The sequence below is a fragment of the Spea bombifrons genome, chromosome 4, assembly GCF_027358695.1.
Source record: "Spea bombifrons isolate aSpeBom1 chromosome 4, aSpeBom1.2.pri, whole genome shotgun sequence".
Classification (NCBI taxonomy): Eukaryota; Metazoa; Chordata; class Amphibia; order Anura; family Pelobatidae; genus Spea; species Spea bombifrons.
The window spans coordinates 39245642-39267581 of NC_071090.1; the positions used below are offsets into that span (position 1 = coordinate 39245642).

The following is a 21940-nucleotide window of genomic DNA, read 5'->3' on the forward strand; positions in this document are numbered from 1 at the left end:
TGCTTTGTTGAGGCGTTCCTTGCTGTTACACTGTATCTTGTCAGCATGCTGCCCTAGGTGTACATTCTACTAGACTATAAGCTCAAAGGAGCAGGGCTCTCTCATCGTTCTACATCAGTATGCCTTTACATTTGTTCGTGTTTTTGTAATTTTTAATATTATTGTGAACTTGACATTCTTGTCTATCATAATAAAGCTATGGAATCTGCTGGAGCTCTAAAAATGAAATGTAATTCTATATCAATCGCTTTAGCACCGCAGAGCTGGTCCCTTTTTAGGGAAACTTGGAGGTTCTTGCACTGGTGGCATCTGCATAAGGTTGGCTATGTCTTTTGGTAAGAGTTAAGTCTTCCAATGTTTCAGTATTTATGTCCAAAGCCTACAACAGAACTCTCTCACACACACACAGAAAGATTACCTGCTCAGCAAAAAACGAAATGACTGTAAATACAATCAAAGTTCCCAAAACACAGTGTGTCCAAAATTTCAGCTTGTCTCTGTAGCTTCTCCTAAACAAAACATATCATTACAAATATTATAAATAATATAAAAACAAAGGCATGTACACTACATGTTTAGCCTACACAAGGTTAATGCATCGTATTCTAGTCATTCAAGTTAAAGGAAACAGTCTCTATTCGTTATTCATGTTGGACTCTAAAATGGTAGCTATACTGAGCATGTGCAAGGTCTGTAAAAACAAGTGTTCCCTGTCTAAAATGACAGTTAACTATAATGACACATTTAAAGTAGGCCTGTTATCAAAAATGTACAATGACAAGACCTACTGCAGGGAAGATTAAAGGACACTCCAGTCATGATATGCATATGACAGCGGAGGGGTCCCTTTAAAGCTTTTAAGCTACGGGCAGGGAGATTATTCTGCCGATAAGTGGGGAGAATTGCCGGACCATGTCGGAAGGTTCAGAAGTCCTTTAATATGCATTCTTCTTTAGTGGGGCTGTAGGGACAGTAAACTGTCCCTTTAAATGAGACAAGTGTCATTTTGTAATTTCAATCAAAAAATAATTGATAAATAAAAATTAGCCTGAACCAATTTGCTTACATTAACATGCACATCCCAATTGAAATCCAACATGCATTAAATGTGAAGATACTGGCTACAGGCTACAAAAAAAATTAAAAAATAATGTATTACAATGGTAATGTTAACCAATCAAGACCCGAATATATATATTTTGCCTATGCATTAACGCTGCCAAGAGTGACTATACCATTCATGCAGCTCGTGCATATGGAGGAAGCGGTTCCGATATTCTCTTGGTAGCTCGAACTGAGAGGGAATGGGAAACATGGATTCGTAGAAGTCTCTCAGAACTGCTTTCACAGTTTGTGCATCCTTGTGATTATGGTTGATATTATCATTCAGGCAAATAAATTTCCTGTAAAGTTAGAACATGGTTACATAGGTCTTGAATCAAACAGATTTTTAAGTGAAAAAAGTGCAGGTGACGTGCAAGCACCAGTGGTACCTGTGCTCAAGTTACAAGATCTTTAAAACCAAAGCTCTTTGAGACTTAAGAGATGAAAAAACATGGGCTCTCAAAGAGGTTGCTAATGTTCACTTAACAAAAACAAAATATTGCATACAATTATTAGTCACACTGACCATTCACAATAATACTGTAAGTTTTATGAAAGTTAAAATATAAAAATTTACCTGGGATTTTTCCTGATATCATCTAACTGGCCAACTACGTGGGAGACATTGGTACGAATCATTTTAAACGCTATGTCTTCCTCGCCCATAATTTCAAACCTTAAGTGGACAAAAAATGTATATTAGACCAAGATTAAGTATTGTGGTTTCTCTAGAAAAAAAAGTAATTAAGTGTTTAAATTGTCAAACTGGAAGATAAAGGGGATCCCTAAATTATTCTGTAAGTAGCATAAGTAGCACTCATTACACAAGTGACAGGATACTAAACGCAAATTTTAATAAAGGTGCAGTTTGACTGTATACATAATATGCTGCATAACTTGGAGGGGAAGAATGGGAAGGACATTCCAAAAACCTTCAGATGCATTAAAATAATATGATTCACAAAATATTCAAGATGAAAGCAGCTTTTCAGGACAAGAAGCTGATGTAGCTGTGGAGAGATGCGAGCTATTTATCAAATCATTTGTAGGTATAAAAAATAGCTTTTTAATTGGAGTGGTGGGGCAGTCGCACAAGATGGGCCCTTTTTTTCCCATGCAAAATGACAACTGTAATAGCTCTCTAAAATCAGTTCAACCAATCCTGGTATATGAATAAAGTATAAACGCAAAGTTCCATGCTACGCCCACCTGTATTTATTTTTGTCCTTGTAAGTTTTACGTATAAGCTCGGTAATGGGTTTACAATTGATTACGAGTTGTTTGGTAACTGGAGGCTGTGAACACAGACAAAAGGAATTGGTATAAACAAAGTCATCCCACTGGGTAAAAAAATAATCCCCAAAAATATATATTAAAAAAATTACAGGTTAATAGGTGTATTAACCCATGAATAATACACATACTTAATTTAGCATTACATTCTAAATGACTTTTAAACACAGTTAATACAATTAATACCAGGTTTGGATCATAATAGGACTCTTGAGTAGATGGAGCAATTCCCTCCTGTGTACTATTAAGCTGTATTGTTCTTGAGCAATTGATAAGGATATGTTCCAAGCCAGTGAGATCCTGTAGGGTAAAAATAAATAGGATACAAAAAAGACATTAAATCGAATATGTACACTTTACAATCAATCATAAACTATAACACTACTATATGGATTTATTGGTGTTCAACCACCGAAATCGTCTCTGGTGCTAAGTGTTTATCTTAGTAGTGGAATCTACCTTATGTGAGACACTTTACATTTAAACATACCAAAACCTATGTCATGCTGTTTTAGATTGGGGTTTATAAGTAAGCAATATATATTAGGAATGTTCTCATGAGATCCCCAAAGTTTGCCTTTGTAAAGGGGCAAGGAGAAGGGAAGAAACTTTAGGACAGGAAATAGATCAGGTAGTCCTGGATCTGCCACAGGCTGTCACAGATTTCAACTTTCACAAGGTAGACTTTTAAAATATAAACACAAGAGATTTTGGTGTAGTCAGAAAAGCTGTTTTCGGGGTGAGCAGTGGTCTAGTGGTTCCTGGGTCCATACACTCACACACACTGACTCACTCTAACATTATACACAGCTCTCCCTCTCGGTCCTTACCCCCCCCTTACCTTACATGGAGACCTCTTATCTTAAGGGCAGCTCGTACTCTTTATGTGAGCAAGCTGCCGTGCATCCCCCGTTGGGCACCTTGGTTACTGGGGCACCTGTGTGCCTTAGCATGTCCCTGGTTGTCTTATGTCTCCGAGTATGCCAAGAAGACCCCTTTTCCAATAGCAGGTCAATTAGGTTTCCTCACTTGAATGGAACAACAATGAATTTAAAACATACCTGCAGACTTAAAGGTAACTGGTGAACTCTTGTAGCCAATGTGCGAATTTCTCTGTCAGACAACACTCCTGAGCCGTCAGTGTCGATGTCATCAAAAACTTGGGAAACATTTAGTGGCTGTATAGCACTCATCAGATAATAGAAGAAAGAAAAGGCAAACTGCATGTCTTGTGAGTGACGGACTTTATGGGCAGATGTCATGTCAAACTCAGCTGGATACCTGCACACAAGCAAATGAAAAAATTACAGGACAGACTCTAAACATTGAGGACGTGAATCTAGGACACCCAATGTAGCTGAGGAATTCTAATGCTTCTGGTGACTTAATGGTTTTGATTTTGTTGTCCAAAAAACCTCTAATGCAAGCGTAAAATGGGTAAAAGCAAACATGACACTACTATTAATAAACAGAAATACAACAAGAGAAATTGTATTTTCATGTAGTCATGCTGTAAGGGGGAACTCCAACTATAATTTTATGTTCTTTTAGTTACTGTCCTCTGGTTATAAGAAACATACAAGTAATTGAAAGTCCAGTAAAAAGTATATGTAAGTGCACATGTATCGGTTGTAACCGTTGGTTATGGTGTGTTTTTGTCCACCCCAAAGTTATATTTATGGTGCTGCAAAGCAAAACAACAACACTTCTCCCTACGTGTCCAGAACTGAATAATTATATAGGTAGGCAAAACAGTCACCCTGGTGTTGTGAATACATTCCGTTTGAAGAATCACTTGGTGCAATGCTAGAATCTTCAATACATATGATATCTTCACAATATATATATAATATAATATTTATTTTAAAAACAATAAAGAGAAGAGAGACATAGAAAAGAAAAACAGTGCTCCAGGGGTGTTGCAAGTGAATCCACATGTTTAATAAGTGTGCGGACAGACAAGGTGGAAGCTTTTTGGGGTACACACATCCCTTTATCAACGTGCACCTACAGCCAACTGAGATACACTACGGAGGAGTAGAGAGATACACACTGTGACTGTTTTGCCAACATATAAGTAATATTTGTCTTGTAACTATGACGTTTATCATGAGTATTCAACTACCCATGATCCTGTTATTTGTAAAGCTAGTTCTTCAACTTTAAAGCCTCTTGGAGATTGGCACATAGCATGACACAGAGGACATCAAAATGCGTAAATACCTATGCCGCAAATGGTGTGAAATGTCCTTACACAAGCCAAGTAACGAGTATTGTTGCAAAAATAGCTAAAACGCATCTGCAATAATACTCTGGCTACACACAAGTGACTTCTGAGATCAGCTTGGGCTACTACTGCCCCTTAGTGTAGATTTACTGCAGGTCATCTATACAACAGAACGTGATGTAAATTTTCCTGCTCTTCTGCTTCGGGTAACACAAATCTTACTAAGTAGGGTATAATGCAAATATGACACCTACAGAAAAATGGTGTTTCCGTTAAGCACAGCTAACATGGTATGTGTTTGTGATTCCTGAATAGGTGAGATGACTATTAACCTTATATTAGTAAGAGAGACTGGAAGTTTCAGTACTGAATATGCTGCACCCTCTATACAATATACAAAAAGTATAAAAACCTTCATAAAACAACACAGGGGTTATATAGGGGCCACCAGCCTTAATTTTGGCATATGATTCCTGACAGTCTTGGGCTCCACCTGTCCTGACTCTGTGATATTCTTTTGTGATCGCAGAGGTCAAGTTATCCAATGTCGTTTTGCCGCCTCTGAACTGTGCTGTGCTTACTTTAATGTGGAACATGAACATCTTAGGGATTAACACTTGAAGGCAATAACTCCATCACCACCTGGAGTCAAAAAATATACTCACAAATCCTGCAGATCCTGCATGACCAGGCGGTCAATCATGTGTGGCATGTGAGCAGGCACTTTCCGAGATGTAAAGCCAAATTTACTATTTAGGAGCTTATTTACATAACGGAGGGAGTCCGCAAATGTGTCTTGAAGTTTCCTGCCAATTTTCCTGCCATTGGTGATGTAAGAGAGGTCACTCAGCAAAAGAGCTTGTTCCTATAAAATATATTAAATATGGCTACTGGAATTAAACCAGTACAGCAAAATGCTACACATACATTTATTAAAACACCTGATTGTACTCTGGATGTAGGTTTAATTGTTTTGTTAAAAGGGACACTCAAATGTTCCAGGCAGAACACCAAATGCATACGAAAGTACTTTAAATATACATTCATCTAAGCAGAAAAGATGAAAAGAAAAAACAAAAAGAAATAACACACAGTGCAACAGAACAACCCCTCCATTGTATGGCATTTCAGACATCAACAGGAACACGCTCTGTGCATGTGCACAACTGTACATATGCAGCACGTCAGAAAATACCTCCTATACTGAAAGTAGCCGAGGGCATGGAAAGGGGCAAATTCATATGGATGGATTCTGCAGAATCCCCCACACATTGACAAGCACGACACCACATAAATATAAAGGGAATAGTCAGCTATCATATGCACATAAATATGTGTTCTCCATTTACAGAACTAGGAGATATCCAGCTTTAAAAATGACAAAGCCTGTACATGCATTGTTTTCAATGGGTTTAGGGACAAAGCTAGAATGACTAAACATTGAACAACAAAGACTGAAAGCTGTCCAACTTTACTCTGTAAGGTACCTTCACCTGCACCCAGGACCTACCTCGGGCAGAGGTACATCTTCTCCATATTGTGTTCCCTCACACATTGATACTGACATGTAACTTATTCATATAGCTCTAAAATCCTCCAGGTTCACAACATTCATACTTACATCAAGAAGGTCTTTAAAATACTTCTTTTTTTCCCAAGGTAAAAACCCTTCATAGTGTGGCTGATATTGCTGCAGTTTCCTCCCTGGGACAATGCCATTCTCCCCAACATTGTCTTTTGGGTGCTTGGATGTCTCTGGACCTAAGCCACCTAATCTATTGAAAGCAGATGCATTTTTATTGGTAACTTTTTGATTTTCTTGGACAAACACATCTTCGTTTGGTTTAGGTTTTGAGTTATGCGTAGGTCCCTTTTTTTCAAATTGTAATTTATTCTTTTGTAAGTCTACTGCCTGCAAAAGACCGGCTTCTTTAGACTCCTGTATTCCCCCCGCTTGGACTTGTGCCAAATCCTTGGGTAGCTGCCACCAGTTTTGTGCCTGTTTGCCATCCTGTTTTAGGCCAGTATCTCCATGGGTAAGCAGGGCCACCTTGGACAAATTATATCCTTTTAATGTGATGTCCCCATTTTTCAGCTTCTGGTCAAGCTCATGAAGTGCAAGCTGCACATTGTTAGGAAGATGTGAAACATTGACACTGGGGATTGCAGCATTTAGGTGATTGCTTTTGGCAGAAGAATGTTTCTTCAGCTGTGGAAAGCGCTTTTCTTCAGGAATATCTTCAAACAGGACCTCTGCTTCTGGTGGGGGTGTTGAATGGACAACATCCTTTTCCCTAGGTACAGATGTTATGTTCCTTTTTGGTTGCTCTGTGGTGTCCACAGCAACAAAAATCTGCATCTTAAACTCTTTGTCATTTTGATCTTGGAAAGTGAGGTTGAAATGAACAACGGTTGCATTCATTCCAGAATACATGATCAAGTGAATTGTTTTCCACTTGTTGGCTATAGAAGCATGACGGACAATGGGATTATCATCATAAACACCGTCAACCACTTTTTTTGCTACACTCGAAAAACTGAAGAAAGGAAAACATTCTCCTTTTGGAACAAGATAGTGAGTTTGATTAAGCAATAAGTTTATCCTGTACATCTCACCAAAATGATCTGAAAAGAAAAATGTAAAGTATTTTAACCATTGCACATGGAACCTGCAGATAATTGTACTGTATGTGTTATGTCTATTACACGTCACATTAAAAGGTCTAGATGTAGCTATTGTTGCAACAAAGTCTAATTTACTTTCAATTACAGCTACAATTGTTATGAGCAATAACCCTCAAACATCACCAGGAAATGAAAAGAAGTAAGGTTCCAATGTTGTAAATAACTTTGGACTGTGCTTTGTACACATAATGTCACAGTGCATAAATGCCACAGAGATAACGTCATGTTTTTCTCAGATGCATTAGTGTGCCCTGTGATGTACATATTTTTTTTTTACTAAAGGATGATTAAATGTATTTCTGGATCGGGGTAATGGGTCTGAATATACGGAGCTTGTTACTGCCCCTTGGATAGGTTCTACCTGTGCATACTGCTATTCGGTCAATAGAATCTGCTCTGTACCTTCTGTCGTAATTCGTGGTTCCCACCTCAGCACAAACACAATGATGCTTATAGCTACTTGGATGTTACAGTAAAGACACTTTGTGGCGGTGATTACATTACATCAGAACTGTTAACAGCTGCAGTACCTTGTATTACAATGAAAAGTCGTTTGGGGATTTTATTGCTTTTAATTTATTTCGGTGGAGGTCAATTACGTAAGGATTCTTTTTAGCAGGCTTTAATCTACAATGCTTTTTAAAAATTAATTTCCTTCTTAAGTAAGAGTATATATACAGCTTAGTTGTTCCCATAAACAGTGAATTAATTAGATGGTGGGAAAGAAGTGGGAGTAATATACAGGTGAGTTACCTCAACACAGATTCCTACAGGAACCTTGCTACCTGAGATGACACAGAGATGCTTTAGAAACTGATATTGCTCTCCGATTGCTCTGAACGACTATTTTCAACTATTTTGTATGCGCTAGGATGGCTCCAACAATTATTCAAACCAAATTCATTGCTTTTGGTCATCTCTAATTTTAGTTTGTTTAATATGGCACAGTGATGCAATGTTGCTTTATTTATTTATTGATGTTTTTACTGTCTGCAGAATTGCAATCCTCTGTTTATGCTAATGGTACATAAGTACACGTTCCTGTGTATAAGTGCTTGGTATTTTACACAAAATACAATAAATCTCCCGAATATTTAGATTGGACTGTGCACATATTAAATGGCTTAATAATGAAAGCCACTTAAACGCAGTAGAAAGGTCATAGAAAGGTTAATATCAGACCATTAACACTGTCATTGTCCATCTTAATACAAGGGTTTCCATTTAGAACAAATTGCCACATCAGTCACCATTCTTTGACTACAAGCTTGGTGAATGGCTCTTGATAGAATTACATATCCCCCTCTTGTTGCGCTGCCTCTGAGTAATCTATTTATTGCATTCAAAATGTTACAACTTATTACCCAATAAATAAATAAACTCCACCATACTGTACCTTGTCCACAGTCTCCAGCATCAAACCCACAGCTCAGAACATTGCAAGCCTGGTCACAGAATTTGTCCGCAAGCCAGGAGTTGGCACATCCCTGGTTACAGTAGGAAACACCAGTTATTCCCACTCCAGGTTGCCAAGGATGTCCGTTCAGTGAGCCGCCGCCACCTATGGCAGGGCCAAAGCGTCCGGCTGCTGAGTTTCCTACAGGAAAACACACAAATGAGCAAAAAGCAAACTAGTTGCAAATCTGTACAATATAACTATATGCACATTCCAGATAATAAGATGTATTAAGAAAATAAGCATAATTTAATTTTCCTATTGTTTAATCTTCACATTTAACAAAGCAAAAAAAACTACACAAAAAACATGTAAAATAGAAAATCTGCAATTTAATGATATGTTGTAACATTTTCAGAAAGAACTTACTTTACATAAGTGGGCTTAAAACTGACACTTTTTTAGAGATGTAGATAAAACAACTAGGAAATGCTGTGAGAGGGTCTTCAGCTATGGTCACATTTTAGCCCATATCCAGGGGCGTAACTAGAAGCCACAAGGCCCTGGTGTGAAAATGTCCCCGGGGGCCCCAACTTCACCAAGCAACATGTCCCACAGTGCCAACTTTGCCCCAAACAGCTTGTGAGTGTCTTTGCCTCAAAGCAGCTTATAAGTGCCATCATAAGCCCCAATCAGTCTGCTTGTGCCATCTTTGCCCCCAGCTTGTCAATGCCCTCAAACAGCTGGTGTGTGCCATCATTCCCCTCAAACAGCTTGTCTGTGCCTTCTTTTCCCCTTGGACCCCTCCCTTACAAAATACACTCTAGCACACATACGCAAACACACACACGTACACATTCATCCATGCTCACACACACACACACACAATTACACATCCATGCTCACATACACTTATGCAAACATCCATGCTCACAGACATACATAAGTACAAATACACAAACAAAACATACATTACATACCCATCCTGCCCCGCTCTCACCAGGAACCTCTCCAGGAGGCCTCAGTTTAACGTAATGTGACCCAGATACGATCCTGTCTCCCTGTGCCAGTTCAAAATAGTTTAGAAAGGGCCCTTCAGGCCCCGTTTGTAAGGACTCTTTCTGAACAATTATGAACATGCACAAGGAGACAGGAACAAGTGGTCGCAGTTGCAACCACTGCGACCCCTGTCGTTAAGCCACTGCCCATATCAATATATTTACTTTTCCCATTAAGTTAAACTTATATTCCCCCAACACTGTCACAATTACACCACTGCATTTCCCACAAAACTAAACCAGGAGACTTTGCATTGTGGCAAGAGGCATTAACACATAAGTGATAGCCCAGATAAGTACAACAGTAAATCTTTAATTTATAGACTAAAAGAAGATCTAGATAGATGTCTTCTCTAAACACATGGGATGAAACTATTTACAACAGTGACACCCTTCACAGTTAAAGTAAGAAAATGCACCTGTTGGTCTCAGAGATAATATATTTACAGCCAGTGTATTTTAGAGTGATTAATGTTTATTTAAATCCCGGGGCTTCTCATCACCTTGATGAGTGCAACAGTATGAACTGGAATGATATTGGCACATTCTAAGACTGTGGTAAAAACTTGCACTCATTGGAAAAAATCCTAAAGCAAAGGCCAAATGAGGCTAATAAATTTTCATCCAATAAGTGAACACATTGCTGTTGTTTAAAGCAATTATGTGTGTAAATGATCTGCCATTTAAAATGAAACCCAAGAAGCTTTAAAAGAGGTTTAAAATATTCTCACCAAGGCAATCACCACCGTCCCAGTCACATGCTGAATTATTACACGATTTGTCACAGTAGCCATCCTTAATCCAAGATCCTGGACAACCCTCCGCACAGTTAGGAACTGGCCAAGTCAAGTAAACCTTAGTGGAAATGCAAGAAGGAGTTTCCATTAACTCATTTATATGGGTTTTGAATAATGGAAATGCAAATGTTAATGCTGTTTGTAGATCGTATATAAATATTATAGTGAAAATGTCTATAAGATCTGAATAAGGATATGTGTGCACATACTCAAGTTATATATATGTGTGTGTACATATACAGTACTGTTCAAACATTTTAGGCAGATGTGAACAAATGCTGTGAAGTAAAAATGAAACATGTTATAAGTTTGTTTTTATCATTTAACAAAACGTAAAGCGAACAGATGAAAAATTCAACTCAAATCAATATTTGGTGTGGCCAACTTTTGCCTTCAAAACAGTATCAATTCTGGGTACACTTGCACACAGTTTTTAAAGAACTCGTCAGGCAGATTGTTCCAAACATCTGGCAGAACAGTTCTGTGAATTTAGGCAGCCTCAGTTGCATCTCTGTCTTCATGTAATCCCAGACTGTCGGTTGAGATTGGGCATTTGTGGGGGCCCTACCATCACTTCTACGACTCCTTGTTGTATGTTTGGGGTCAAAGTCATGCTGCAGAATAAATTTGGGACCAATCAGGTTCCTCCCTTAAGGTATTGCATGGTGGATAGGTATCAGCCCCAAACTTGCAAGGAACCTGCTGCCAATTTTCTGCACCCCAGTTCCTGTGTTTTTGTGAATAGTTGAGTCAATTGGCCTCGTCGCAAGTCTTCCATGAATACTAGTTCTGACCTGACTTCTCCATACAGTAGACGGGTGTACCAGGGTCCCACTGTTTCTGTGAATGTTGAGCTGATGGCACTGCTGGACACCTTCTGATTGAGAAATGAAAGCAGCATGATGCGTCTTTCATCTGCTGGACTAAGCTTCCTTGGCTGACCACTGCATATACAGTCCTCCACATTGCCTGTTTTTTGTGCTTCTTCAAAAGAACATCAGGAAACCGACGTGCCTTAAAATTTCTGCCCGGGAAAGATCTTACTGATAGAGTAAAGCTACCTTGTTGATACTTAACTTACCTTTTGTCCCTTTGAATGACTATAAAAGTCATCAGGCCAGACACGTGTTCCAAACATCACATCATCATTCATGTATATGAATTTCTGAGAAAGCCCAGCTATTCGGTGGATGTGGCATTCAATAGCAGGAGAGCTGAATGTGGGTAAGTGGCTTGTGTTTAGGAAAATATCCTGGAAAGAAACAAAAACCATCAAGCACTACATACTTACACAGTATATATGTATAACAGTCAATTCTTTTACCGCCTGCTTGCCATTAGTAGAAATTCCACAAACAATCGGTCATATGAGAGGTATACTGGGTCTTTATGGTCTCAGTAAAATACGTCATCATCAGAAATCATGACACTAATCAGCTCTAACCATCACACAAGTTCTAGCCTCTCATTATTTACTGCTTTAACATATCTCCTGCATACAAAATAGCTATAGGGTGGGGAAGGGACAAATACATATGGGAAGATCCTGCAATTTTAAAATATTATATAAACAAGGATATCTGTGCAATATTATTTAAGCACCAACTCCTAAATATGCAAGATCATATGATCACTTGGGATTAAAGCAAAAAACAACAAATTAGGCAATGCTTACGTGATGAGTTATAACAGTGACGCGTGGATTATCCAGATTCAGCCAAGACGGAATCTGTCCGTTCGTTACAATGAAAATATTCCGCACCCAGGGTGCATACTTCTCAATAGACCTCAGAGAGTACCGGAGTTCTTCATTATCCTCAAAACGACTTGCTGAAATGTCTTCATCTTGCCTTAGCTTTAAATTCCCAATTATAACAAAAATGTATATTACATTTATACATACACACCGTCAATGGGTCAAACACAAGAACAAATGCATAATGTAGCCCACTAAAACCCATTATTACGCATTTTTTTATATCTGCTAAACATTTTTATATGATTGACATGTTAGTTTAAGTATAGATGTTATGTTTTTTTCTACAAGTGCCAAGGATGAAAGGAGCGTTACTGACTGAGGAGTGATGCGGATAAATGCCATAAAACGAGGCAACATAACCCTGTGGAATCAGGGCCGGCCTTAGGGGTGTGCGACCTGTGCGGCCAACAGGGGCGCCGTCCGGGACTTAAATTAAAACATCGTTTGTTTGTTTTTTTGTTACTTTATTTAACATCCTCCATAAACAAAAAAAACCCGGTGTTTTCATTTAAGTCCCGGGCAGGGGGAAGGCAGTGAGAAGGGACAGAGGGGGGAGATTTTTTTCCTTTCTTTTTTTTGGGATGGGGGGGCACCAGAGGAGTAGTCCACACAGGGCGCCAGAACACTTAAGGCCGGCTCTGTATGGAATGATGGGTCAAGTGGGACCGTTACCAAGGCATTAAGTATAATATGAGCACACCTACTAACTTAACTTAATATGCAGATAGAAAATCTCTTGGAGATAAATGTATCTAGATTATGTGTTGTGTCAGTAAATGCTTATTAAATATAAACAAGACTTAAACATGTGTCTTGTGGCAATGTTGTTTGACTTCATCCTGGCGCTACTAGTTAGGACTTAAATTCTACATATCCTTCTTCTAATGGAGATGAATTAAAGCTGCGTTTCCATGCAACACAATGTTGCAGTCTGACCTATTATGGGACTTATAGAGCACTGACACATCATATGTGGGGCATTATTTTACTTAAAGGGCTAATTAAACATGAATTCATTTTTAATATAGATAAAATCATTTTAACTACACTAGGACATATATTGCCCCAAATGTTTTGCTAGCTATTTGAATATAATTTTTTATTTGGTTTAAATGCCCCTCCCAAAAAAATCATATGGACAGTCGGTGATTAACATGTGCTGTAATCACTCCTCAAAGCACGTACTGAATATGAAAGAGTGACGCATCAAGAACGTCTCTGACATAATACATTTTTAAATGTATAAATGATGCTTATTTCTTAGCTTTCATGCTCACAAACTCTTACCACTTGTACATTCCATGAATGTAAAATGTGAAAGCATATCAGCTGCAGTCTGTTGGTGTCAATCAATGTTATCTGCCCTGGGATTATCAAAGTACCGCTTTATAACATGCCTGCAGGATTTCATAGGTTTCAATGTGTATTGACTGCTTAAGCAACAAGCTATTTAAATACTACAGGTATACTCCTTATAAACAATGAAAACAAGATCCTCTCTTTTAATCAGGGTGCAGTTCCTGTTCCCACACAGACAAAATATTATTTATACGGTTATGCATTCTGGTTCTTGGCTGTCTGCTGTCCATGTAATAAGAAAAATCAGGAACCACATAGTGAATAATAGGGGTATAACATTAATCTGGCTCAGCAACTAGTTAGGCAAATGTGCTGTTGCAGCACACGTGGGTGGGCAACACTGCTATGGACAGTTCAGTAAGTACTCAAAATACTGGAATTGAAACATTAAATAACTTATTTTACAAATGCAGCATTTAAATCAATATTTAACAAAAAAAGTTGGTCACAGTCAGGCTGGTAATGCGAAAAAACACAGAAATCACACAGAAGTGTGAATACACACAGCCAACAGCATGAAGTTCCATGTACAAAAACTACACATCTGGTTTGTACAAAAGCGAACAATAGAGATGCTGCATTTACTACAATCTATTTTATGTACACAAATATTAGCTAACTGCATCATACAATTTTATGTACTGTATACTTAGTCCATGCCCAACATTTGTTACTTATGCTGCCATTATTCCAGATTGGAGTGAGAGGCAAAACCAGATACTGCCTGCTGTTTGGGGCCATATGCGACTACATTTACATGCACAGACCACAACTTGCTTTGCTGTCACTTCCTAAACTCGTTGAGTGCTCTGATCGGCTTATTTCTATTTTGGCTTCACCGGAGTACAAGATATAACCCTATTTATCGCACCACACCAGCTCGATGACTTTTCTGTTAAGCAGTGTAGATCTGCCAGACATGAAAAAAGATCTGTGACCTTTGAGCCCCAATTAGAGTGGAGGGAGATGTCAATTAACGGACTGTTTCTTAGAAGCCTGTTACACTGACCATTTAATATTTGGGCAAGTAACCAAAGAAGGAAAACAGTGACGTCTCTGGCATACCTGGCTGACAGCACTCAGATCCCAAAGAAAGTATGCTGGGCTTAAACTTAGCTCTTTTCCCTCTATAGTCATATTCTTTTTTGATTGTATATGTAGTTCTTGGAAATCCTTGGGGTTATTGAGCTGCAGAAGCGCCACACTTGCCTCGGAATACAGCTGTAACTATAAGGAAGCAAAAATACAAAAGTGATTAAACGAAATCAGGTTAAACAAAATTAGGTTACTAATAACAGTCGAATGGGATATGAATTCATTAGCATTGATCTTGATGAAAAGTACTAAAATGGATACATTCATTTTAGTAGTTTTCATCTAGATCAATCGTACTGAATATATTTTATGTATAATATAAAAATGTACTAGATATCTGTGGAACTCGATAAAATCAAGTGTGAACGTTGGATGAGCAGGGCCCAATATTCCTCCACACAGTCCCTTGTGTTTGTTTGACCCAATGCCTATGTGTACAGAGGGAGAGCAGAGGAGGAATTGATGCTGTCATAACAGTTCTATAAAACCTTCAGAGTTAGAAGGTTAGATAGATAGTTGCCCCACTGCTTTTCTTGGTGTAACTCAATCTCTGGTGTCCTGCCTTTGACATTTGAGAGCTGCCTATGACACATGAGTTTAGTTATTAGAAACATGTAACAAACCTCCTATCTCCTAATACACCACACAGTGATGAAAGGACAGTTATAGTCTGGCTGCATAGGGTAGCTATGCTTTACAAAATGCACGCTGTCCATAGACACCAGACGCAAGGGAGAAATATCTCAAAACCTCTGTCACTCAGAATGATCCTTATTTAGGAACAAGCTTAAACACCGTAAGAGAAAGCAAATGTGATTGCAGCATTTCTTGATGCATTGTCTTATTTTAAACCACACATCAAGCGCAGGGGCACAACTACAACCTTTGATCAATAAAAATGGGGGGAAAGGACAGCTGGGAGAAGCCCATCATCTTATTAAAACGTGATCCGTTATTTCTAATTTAGATGTTCTAAATGGATGTTTCTAAAAGGATGTTTTGTAGTGATAGTGGGGATTGCTTTTTTAACAATACTTATGCTAATAGTTAAAAGTTGAGTGATTACCCTGGCAACCAATAAAATATTGCACGTTTACCCCTATTTGAAGTTTACATGTAAAATGTATATGTAACTAATTTTTACATTGGAGGGCGTCAATCACTTGATTTGTAAATTATTTAATAACTCAGTTATAGAAAAAAAGCTGTTGTGAGATCTTTCAACTAGCCCTATTTTTAAAGAATTGTCAACATATTTGAAAAGACCACAAGAGCTACATTATAGTGAGAAGAAAAAAGAAACACACAGGGAGTAGACATCTTAGTGTCTTTCTTAAGAGTCTTTTTTTTTTTCTTCCAAACATTCAAACCATAAGTATATATTATTTGCTTTACTATGTAAAGTCGTGTAGAAAAGTAACCCATTAACATTCCAGAGGGAATAAATGCACCAAAAGCGCTCAGGGTCTTAAAAAATGCATTTAACAATATATGTTGCATCTAAATCAGCCTCTGAAATATAGTAATAAACATATAAAATGAATGCCAATATGAGACAGATTAAAGTTGTATTCTTAAAAATAGACTGTACCTTGCTGTTTAATTGCTGATAAAGTATGTGTAAAAAATGCAGTCGACCGCATATCCAAGTCCACCTTTCAGCTGGTATAATTTGATTTCTAATTTTGGTTTTCCTCACAAAATCATGCGTTTTTTTGGCCATATAACTATGTTCGATATTTAATTTTAATGTCAAGATCCTTTACGGTGTACCTCAACAAGAGAACCGTGGCCGAGAGGAGAAATGATGGTGAAGAGAAAATGTATCTGGTTAAAGTTTTACTGCATGCTCTTCTCTCTTCTTTTGTTATTCTCTCTTAATTAGAATTTTTTATATTTTATTTCTAACATGAAAACTATAAGTATAGTGGAAGAAATGACATACCCAAAACCATTACCAACGGTCAACAATTACAATACCTATAGCGAAGCCTTCACACGAAATAGAGATTTCAAGTTAAAATATTACTTTATGACAAATATAATCAACAGCTGCAGCACGTAAAAACAATCAAGTTTTATCTTGTCTCTTTGCATTTTGGTCGTAAAATTGAATTGATTGCACTAAAGGCAGAAATAAATTGTGATCACTGTTGGATGGCAGTTAGAAGAGGCATCCGACATACATCTAAAAACAGAACACCATTTGCATTCAGACTTATGGACAATAAATGGAGAGGCAGCTGACTGTGGTGTAATATTCCCCATTTGGCATGAATAGTTCTGCTATACAGGAAGAGCAACTGGACAAGCCTTCGCTTACATAACGCGTATTGAATTTCATGGTCATTGCAGAGATAGACAAAAGAATGCATTACTTTTATTTTCAGGTTAAAAACGAATGTCACGGGGCTATGTCACGCTTTCTAAGAACGTAGGAGCGTTCTGTAATGGACAAAATACGATTAAATGCGTGCTGTGCCACCACAGCATACAATTCTACTAAACAGAGGACATCCACTTAGCCCATTTTATATGTAAAAACAACTCAGGCCGGGATTATTGAAAAATGTTCTGTACGTTTATGTCGGCTCATGTGGTCCATGAAAGCACATTTGAAAGCTATTCTTTTTCCTCGGTGCCTCAATGTCTGCTTAGATAAGAAAAGGCAATAATAGTTATTACTCTTTATCTGTAATATATTCGACACAGAATTTTCTCAACACTCTAAACCTCTGCCCTTTTCTTTAATAATAATAATTATAAAAACACGTATAGAACAAGAGTAAAATGAGACAGTTTATGAATGTTTATATAGCACAAGTTCTACAGAGCTACAAAATTAGGTTATTTATAAAGATGACAGAGACAAAATAGACGCAGACGCAAAGGTAGTAGAATGTCCTGCTCTGCTTACAGTAAATGTGATTGTAAGTAAGTGGAGTATTGCAAAAAAAAAGTGCATAGGCATATGCGGAAGGGGGCAATGCCCTCTTAACCGTCTCCCCAGGGGAGTACCTAGAGTATTTGGCACCTGGGGCGGATCCTGTATGTGGCACCCCCCCCACACACACACACACACTTTAAAACTGCATAGCTTCTATCGTTAGGCAAACATTGACAGGGGTACAGCATAACTTATTATATACTGATGTAGACATTGACAGGGGTACAACATAACTGTTATCATTATATACGGAGGCAGACATTGACGGGGGTACAGCATAACACCTATCACTATATCCTGAGGCAGACATTGACGGTGGTACAGCATAACTGCTATCATTATATACTGATCCAAACACTGACAGTGGCACAGCATAACTGCTATCATTATATACCGAGGCAAACATTGAAGGTGGTACAGCACAACCGTTATTATATACTGAGGCAAACATTGACGGTGCTACAGCATAACTGTTATTATATACTGAGGCACACACTGAAGGTGGTACAGCATAATGAGCCAGACATTGACAATAATGCAGCATAACCCCTATCACTATATACTAAGCCAAACATTGATGTGGTGTAGGCCTACCACAGTGTCTTTCTCAAGACTTGAGAAAGGACCGGAGGTGGTCCGAAACGTTGGCCGTGCTAATTTAAATAAATTGATTTTAAACACACTTTACTATAAAGACACGTGATTGTTAACAGCAATCACAATCATATCATGCCCAGGCAGCCAGTACATGCTGGAACCTGGGCATGATAGGAATGTGATTACAGCCTCCCTATGCCATGCTACCCCCCCACACACACACACATACTTACACATCCATGCTATCACACACACACAAATTCAAAAACATTCAGCATAAACTACAGCAAAACACTCATCACTCTCAAACACTTACTAATCCACTCTCACTGAATGTTTTCCTACATTTTCTCTGTCACTTTTTCTCCTCCTCCTCTTCGTTCTTCCTCTTGGCTCTTCTTCTTCCTCTGTGCCCTGTCCTTCCGGTGCAGTGAGCGCTGAAGGCGATGGGTGCGGCTTCAGTGTTGTGCGTCAGGATATGACATAAAATCCCAATGCACAGCATCAGTTGCAGCGCGCATCGCAAGGGAGCAGGATCGGAGGGGTCTGCATTAACAGACCTCACGCTCCCTTGATTGACTTTAAGCTGGTTAGAGGGAGATCCTCAATCTCCCCAACCAAGCTTGCTCCTCTAGCGGCAGACATTAGTGTCCGTCTCTGGCATGGGGGCACCCCCATGATGAGCGGCACCCGGGGCGTAGCCGTAAAATGTCATGATTCTTATTCCCTAAGGATTTGGATGGTTTTTTTTTGTTTGTTTTTTAAAGATCAAAATGCCACAAAGTATTGTTTTTTATCCCTATATTTACAAGATATCTAAACAATGTGATGAAAACTCACATGGATAATGATTTTTCATCTTTTGAGTGGACTTTAATATTTTTATCATTTTCCACATCCACATGACTTATTGCCAGTTTCATACAGTTTTTAACTATTCATAAATTGTTAAGCAGTTGCTACAAGAAGAATGTGTTCTCCTATAAGAAATGGAGCACACATAAAACCACATTTTGAAAATAGAAAAAAACGAATTATTAAAACAAAAAGGCATTGGGTTTACCTTTCCCCAACACATCTTAAACATGATCCTTATACATAATTGTAATTGTTTGTAAAGAATTCTAAAGCAACATATCATATATATTTTGAATTGTAAAATTACTTAAAATCAGTTATAATGTTTGTTCATTTTGGCTAAACATTACCTTCCATAAATTACAGACAGTAACAGGTATTCTGTAAATCACAATGGATCAAGCAGTGACAACTTTTGCATGAACTTCATCATTCTTAAAGCTAGGGTAAAACAGTGTGTTAATTTTAAGCTATCACGAATACCAATTACACTCCTTTACAAATCATAATGAAGCTATGGGGAGTTCTAACAAATGAATGCATTTAGTTATGCAAAAAGCTCTGAATGAATGAATTTAATAAATTAACGGAACAACAGCTCCATCTAGTGGTTATAATATGTTGGTCCGTGACTTAGTCTTGCAGGTTTGTCTATGTACAACACATGGGGGAAAAGTGTGTGTGCACACCTAATATATACATAAACACACATATTATGGCCTGCCACAGTGGGCATAGGTCCCCATGGTTAAAAAACAATTAACAAAACAAAACACATGTACAAAAAATTAATTAAATAATAATAAAAAAGCTACTAAAAGTGCAATGTGAAAAGTATGAAGTTCCTTAGCAAGCCCCAGCACACAGCCCAGAATACACTCCAGGATTCCAGCCTTAAGGCCGGAGATCAAACCTTTTACCACACTCTAAAAACGTACTCGCTTAGCTAAAAGGTACAGACAGTATTTTAGCTTTCGCAGTCATTGTTAAGATTATTCAGTCAGTATAACGACATACACATACACAAAGTTTAGTCACATGTAATGCCCTTCATATTCCCTGAAGGGATATTCAACCCTTTCTTCTCTCCTCAAAAGAAGGGCAAGATTTTCTTGGTCCAAAGGGCACGGACCACTGAAATCACCAATAGAGGGAAGGTGCCATCCATAATAGCTACCTTACTTCTCCTTCCCCAGAAAAAAAACAGGACCTTTGTGGGTCCCAGTTCCGCCATGGCCTTTTCAGTGATTCAAAAATTCCATGACTCAAAACTGTATACTGTGGAAATAAATAATTTCAGTGCTAAAAAAAACCCCCAAGTAATAAATAGTGCTTCATACGAAGCCTTAATGTCCCCGGGTGATGTGATAATAAGTGTGCAGTACACACCAGCCTAAATGCCTTTTTCTTACCAGTTTAATTTTGGATGACAAATTTTCAGGAAGTTTAGCTCTTAATTGCTCCGTCTCTTTCAGTGATGCTGGGAATCCACTGAGGAATGCCAGGTCTTGCATTAACACTAAGCCAGGCGCTTCTTTATCTGTGGTCTGTGTAAAAAGAGAAGCAGACAGCAACAAAGCCACTTAATTCAAACTCAAGCAAGATGGCATCTCCAAAACAATCTTATTTTATCCATGCATATCATTTTGAACGAGCATATGCACACTTTGCACATACTGTCCCATAAACACCTTGAATGGACACAGTTGTATTGACCTCTTTGATGCTACATAACACTAACAAAGGATGCAAATGAAACATTCTACACATCATTCATTTACATTATAATAAGATAAAACCCTAACATACCATGTATCCTCTCCAAATGGTTTCCTTGCTACTTTCCAATATAGCATTAAACTGTGCAGTTTCGGCTGTAAAATAAATTAAAAAAACAGTGAATTTCATATCTATACAGAAGTAACAATACAGCACATTGTTACGTCACCCTTAAATCTTTCTACATTTACTCTTGCTGGAATACTTTGTTATTGGTTTATCTCTGCATGACAGCACCTGAAAGGATTCTAAACTCATACAATTGCCTCAAATCAATCCGCATCACATATTCAAATATGTTCATCAGTGTTATGTTGACACCAGTACAAATACCATAATCGAGTTTTACATTATGGATAATTATTACAAAACACCTTTAGAGCAATGCATTTCCCAGGTGGCTTCAAAATTCAAGCATGTAGGAACATGTCCTCGACCATACTCACGGTAAATAAAACTATGTTACATAAACAAAATCATTGGAAACAGTGGGATTTTGTACAAAAAAAATGATTCTGACCAAACCAATATGGCAACAAATGGAAAGGTCTAATGAGCATCACCATTCCATGGTGATTGCGACCACCTGTTTAAACTTTTCAGATTATAAAATTATAGACCAATCTCGTTAATCAACCTAGATGCTAAGATTTATTCTAAAATTTTGGCAGATAGATTGAACGAGGTGATCACAGATTTGATCCACCCAGATCAATCTTGGTTTATCAGATCCGGAGAAGACAAGCTGATAGAAAATGAGCTTGTGAAATCTATCTATACCTTCTGTTTTCTTGGCGCTAGACGCCGAGAAAGCATTTGATAGAGTTAGCTGGAGTTTCCTGAGCGCCACTCTGAATGCTGGTTTCTTTAAAAAAAAGTACAATGGCCCTTTATAGCAATCCCAGCGCTAAGGTGACAGGACCCTCTCTGAATTCTTTGTTTTTCAACATCTCTAATGGCACTCAACAGGAGTGCCTGTTGACTCC

General features: G+C 38.1%; 1 protein-coding gene across 1 annotated transcript in view; it reads right to left on the minus strand.

The window, feature by feature from the left end:
* GNPTAB (N-acetylglucosamine-1-phosphate transferase subunits alpha and beta) overlaps positions 1–21940 on the minus strand; it is a 28086-nt gene that overhangs the window by 557 nt on the left and 5589 nt on the right. The window contains exons 6-20 of the mRNA XM_053462745.1: positions 20985–21049; positions 20588–20722; positions 14744–14905; positions 12236–12415; positions 11642–11812; positions 10495–10618; positions 8706–8906; positions 6246–7249; positions 5290–5489; positions 3459–3678; positions 2584–2697; positions 2314–2399; positions 1682–1780; positions 1236–1403; positions 419–509 (exon numbers count right to left, since the gene is read on the minus strand). Coding sequence (XP_053318720.1) covers positions 419–509; positions 1236–1403; positions 1682–1780; positions 2314–2399; positions 2584–2697; positions 3459–3678; positions 5290–5489; positions 6246–7249; positions 8706–8906; positions 10495–10618; positions 11642–11812; positions 12236–12415; positions 14744–14905; positions 20588–20722; positions 20985–21049 — 3020 coding nt within the window. The remainder of the gene's footprint in view (positions 1–418; positions 510–1235; positions 1404–1681; positions 1781–2313; positions 2400–2583; positions 2698–3458; positions 3679–5289; positions 5490–6245; positions 7250–8705; positions 8907–10494; positions 10619–11641; positions 11813–12235; positions 12416–14743; positions 14906–20587; positions 20723–20984; positions 21050–21940) is intronic.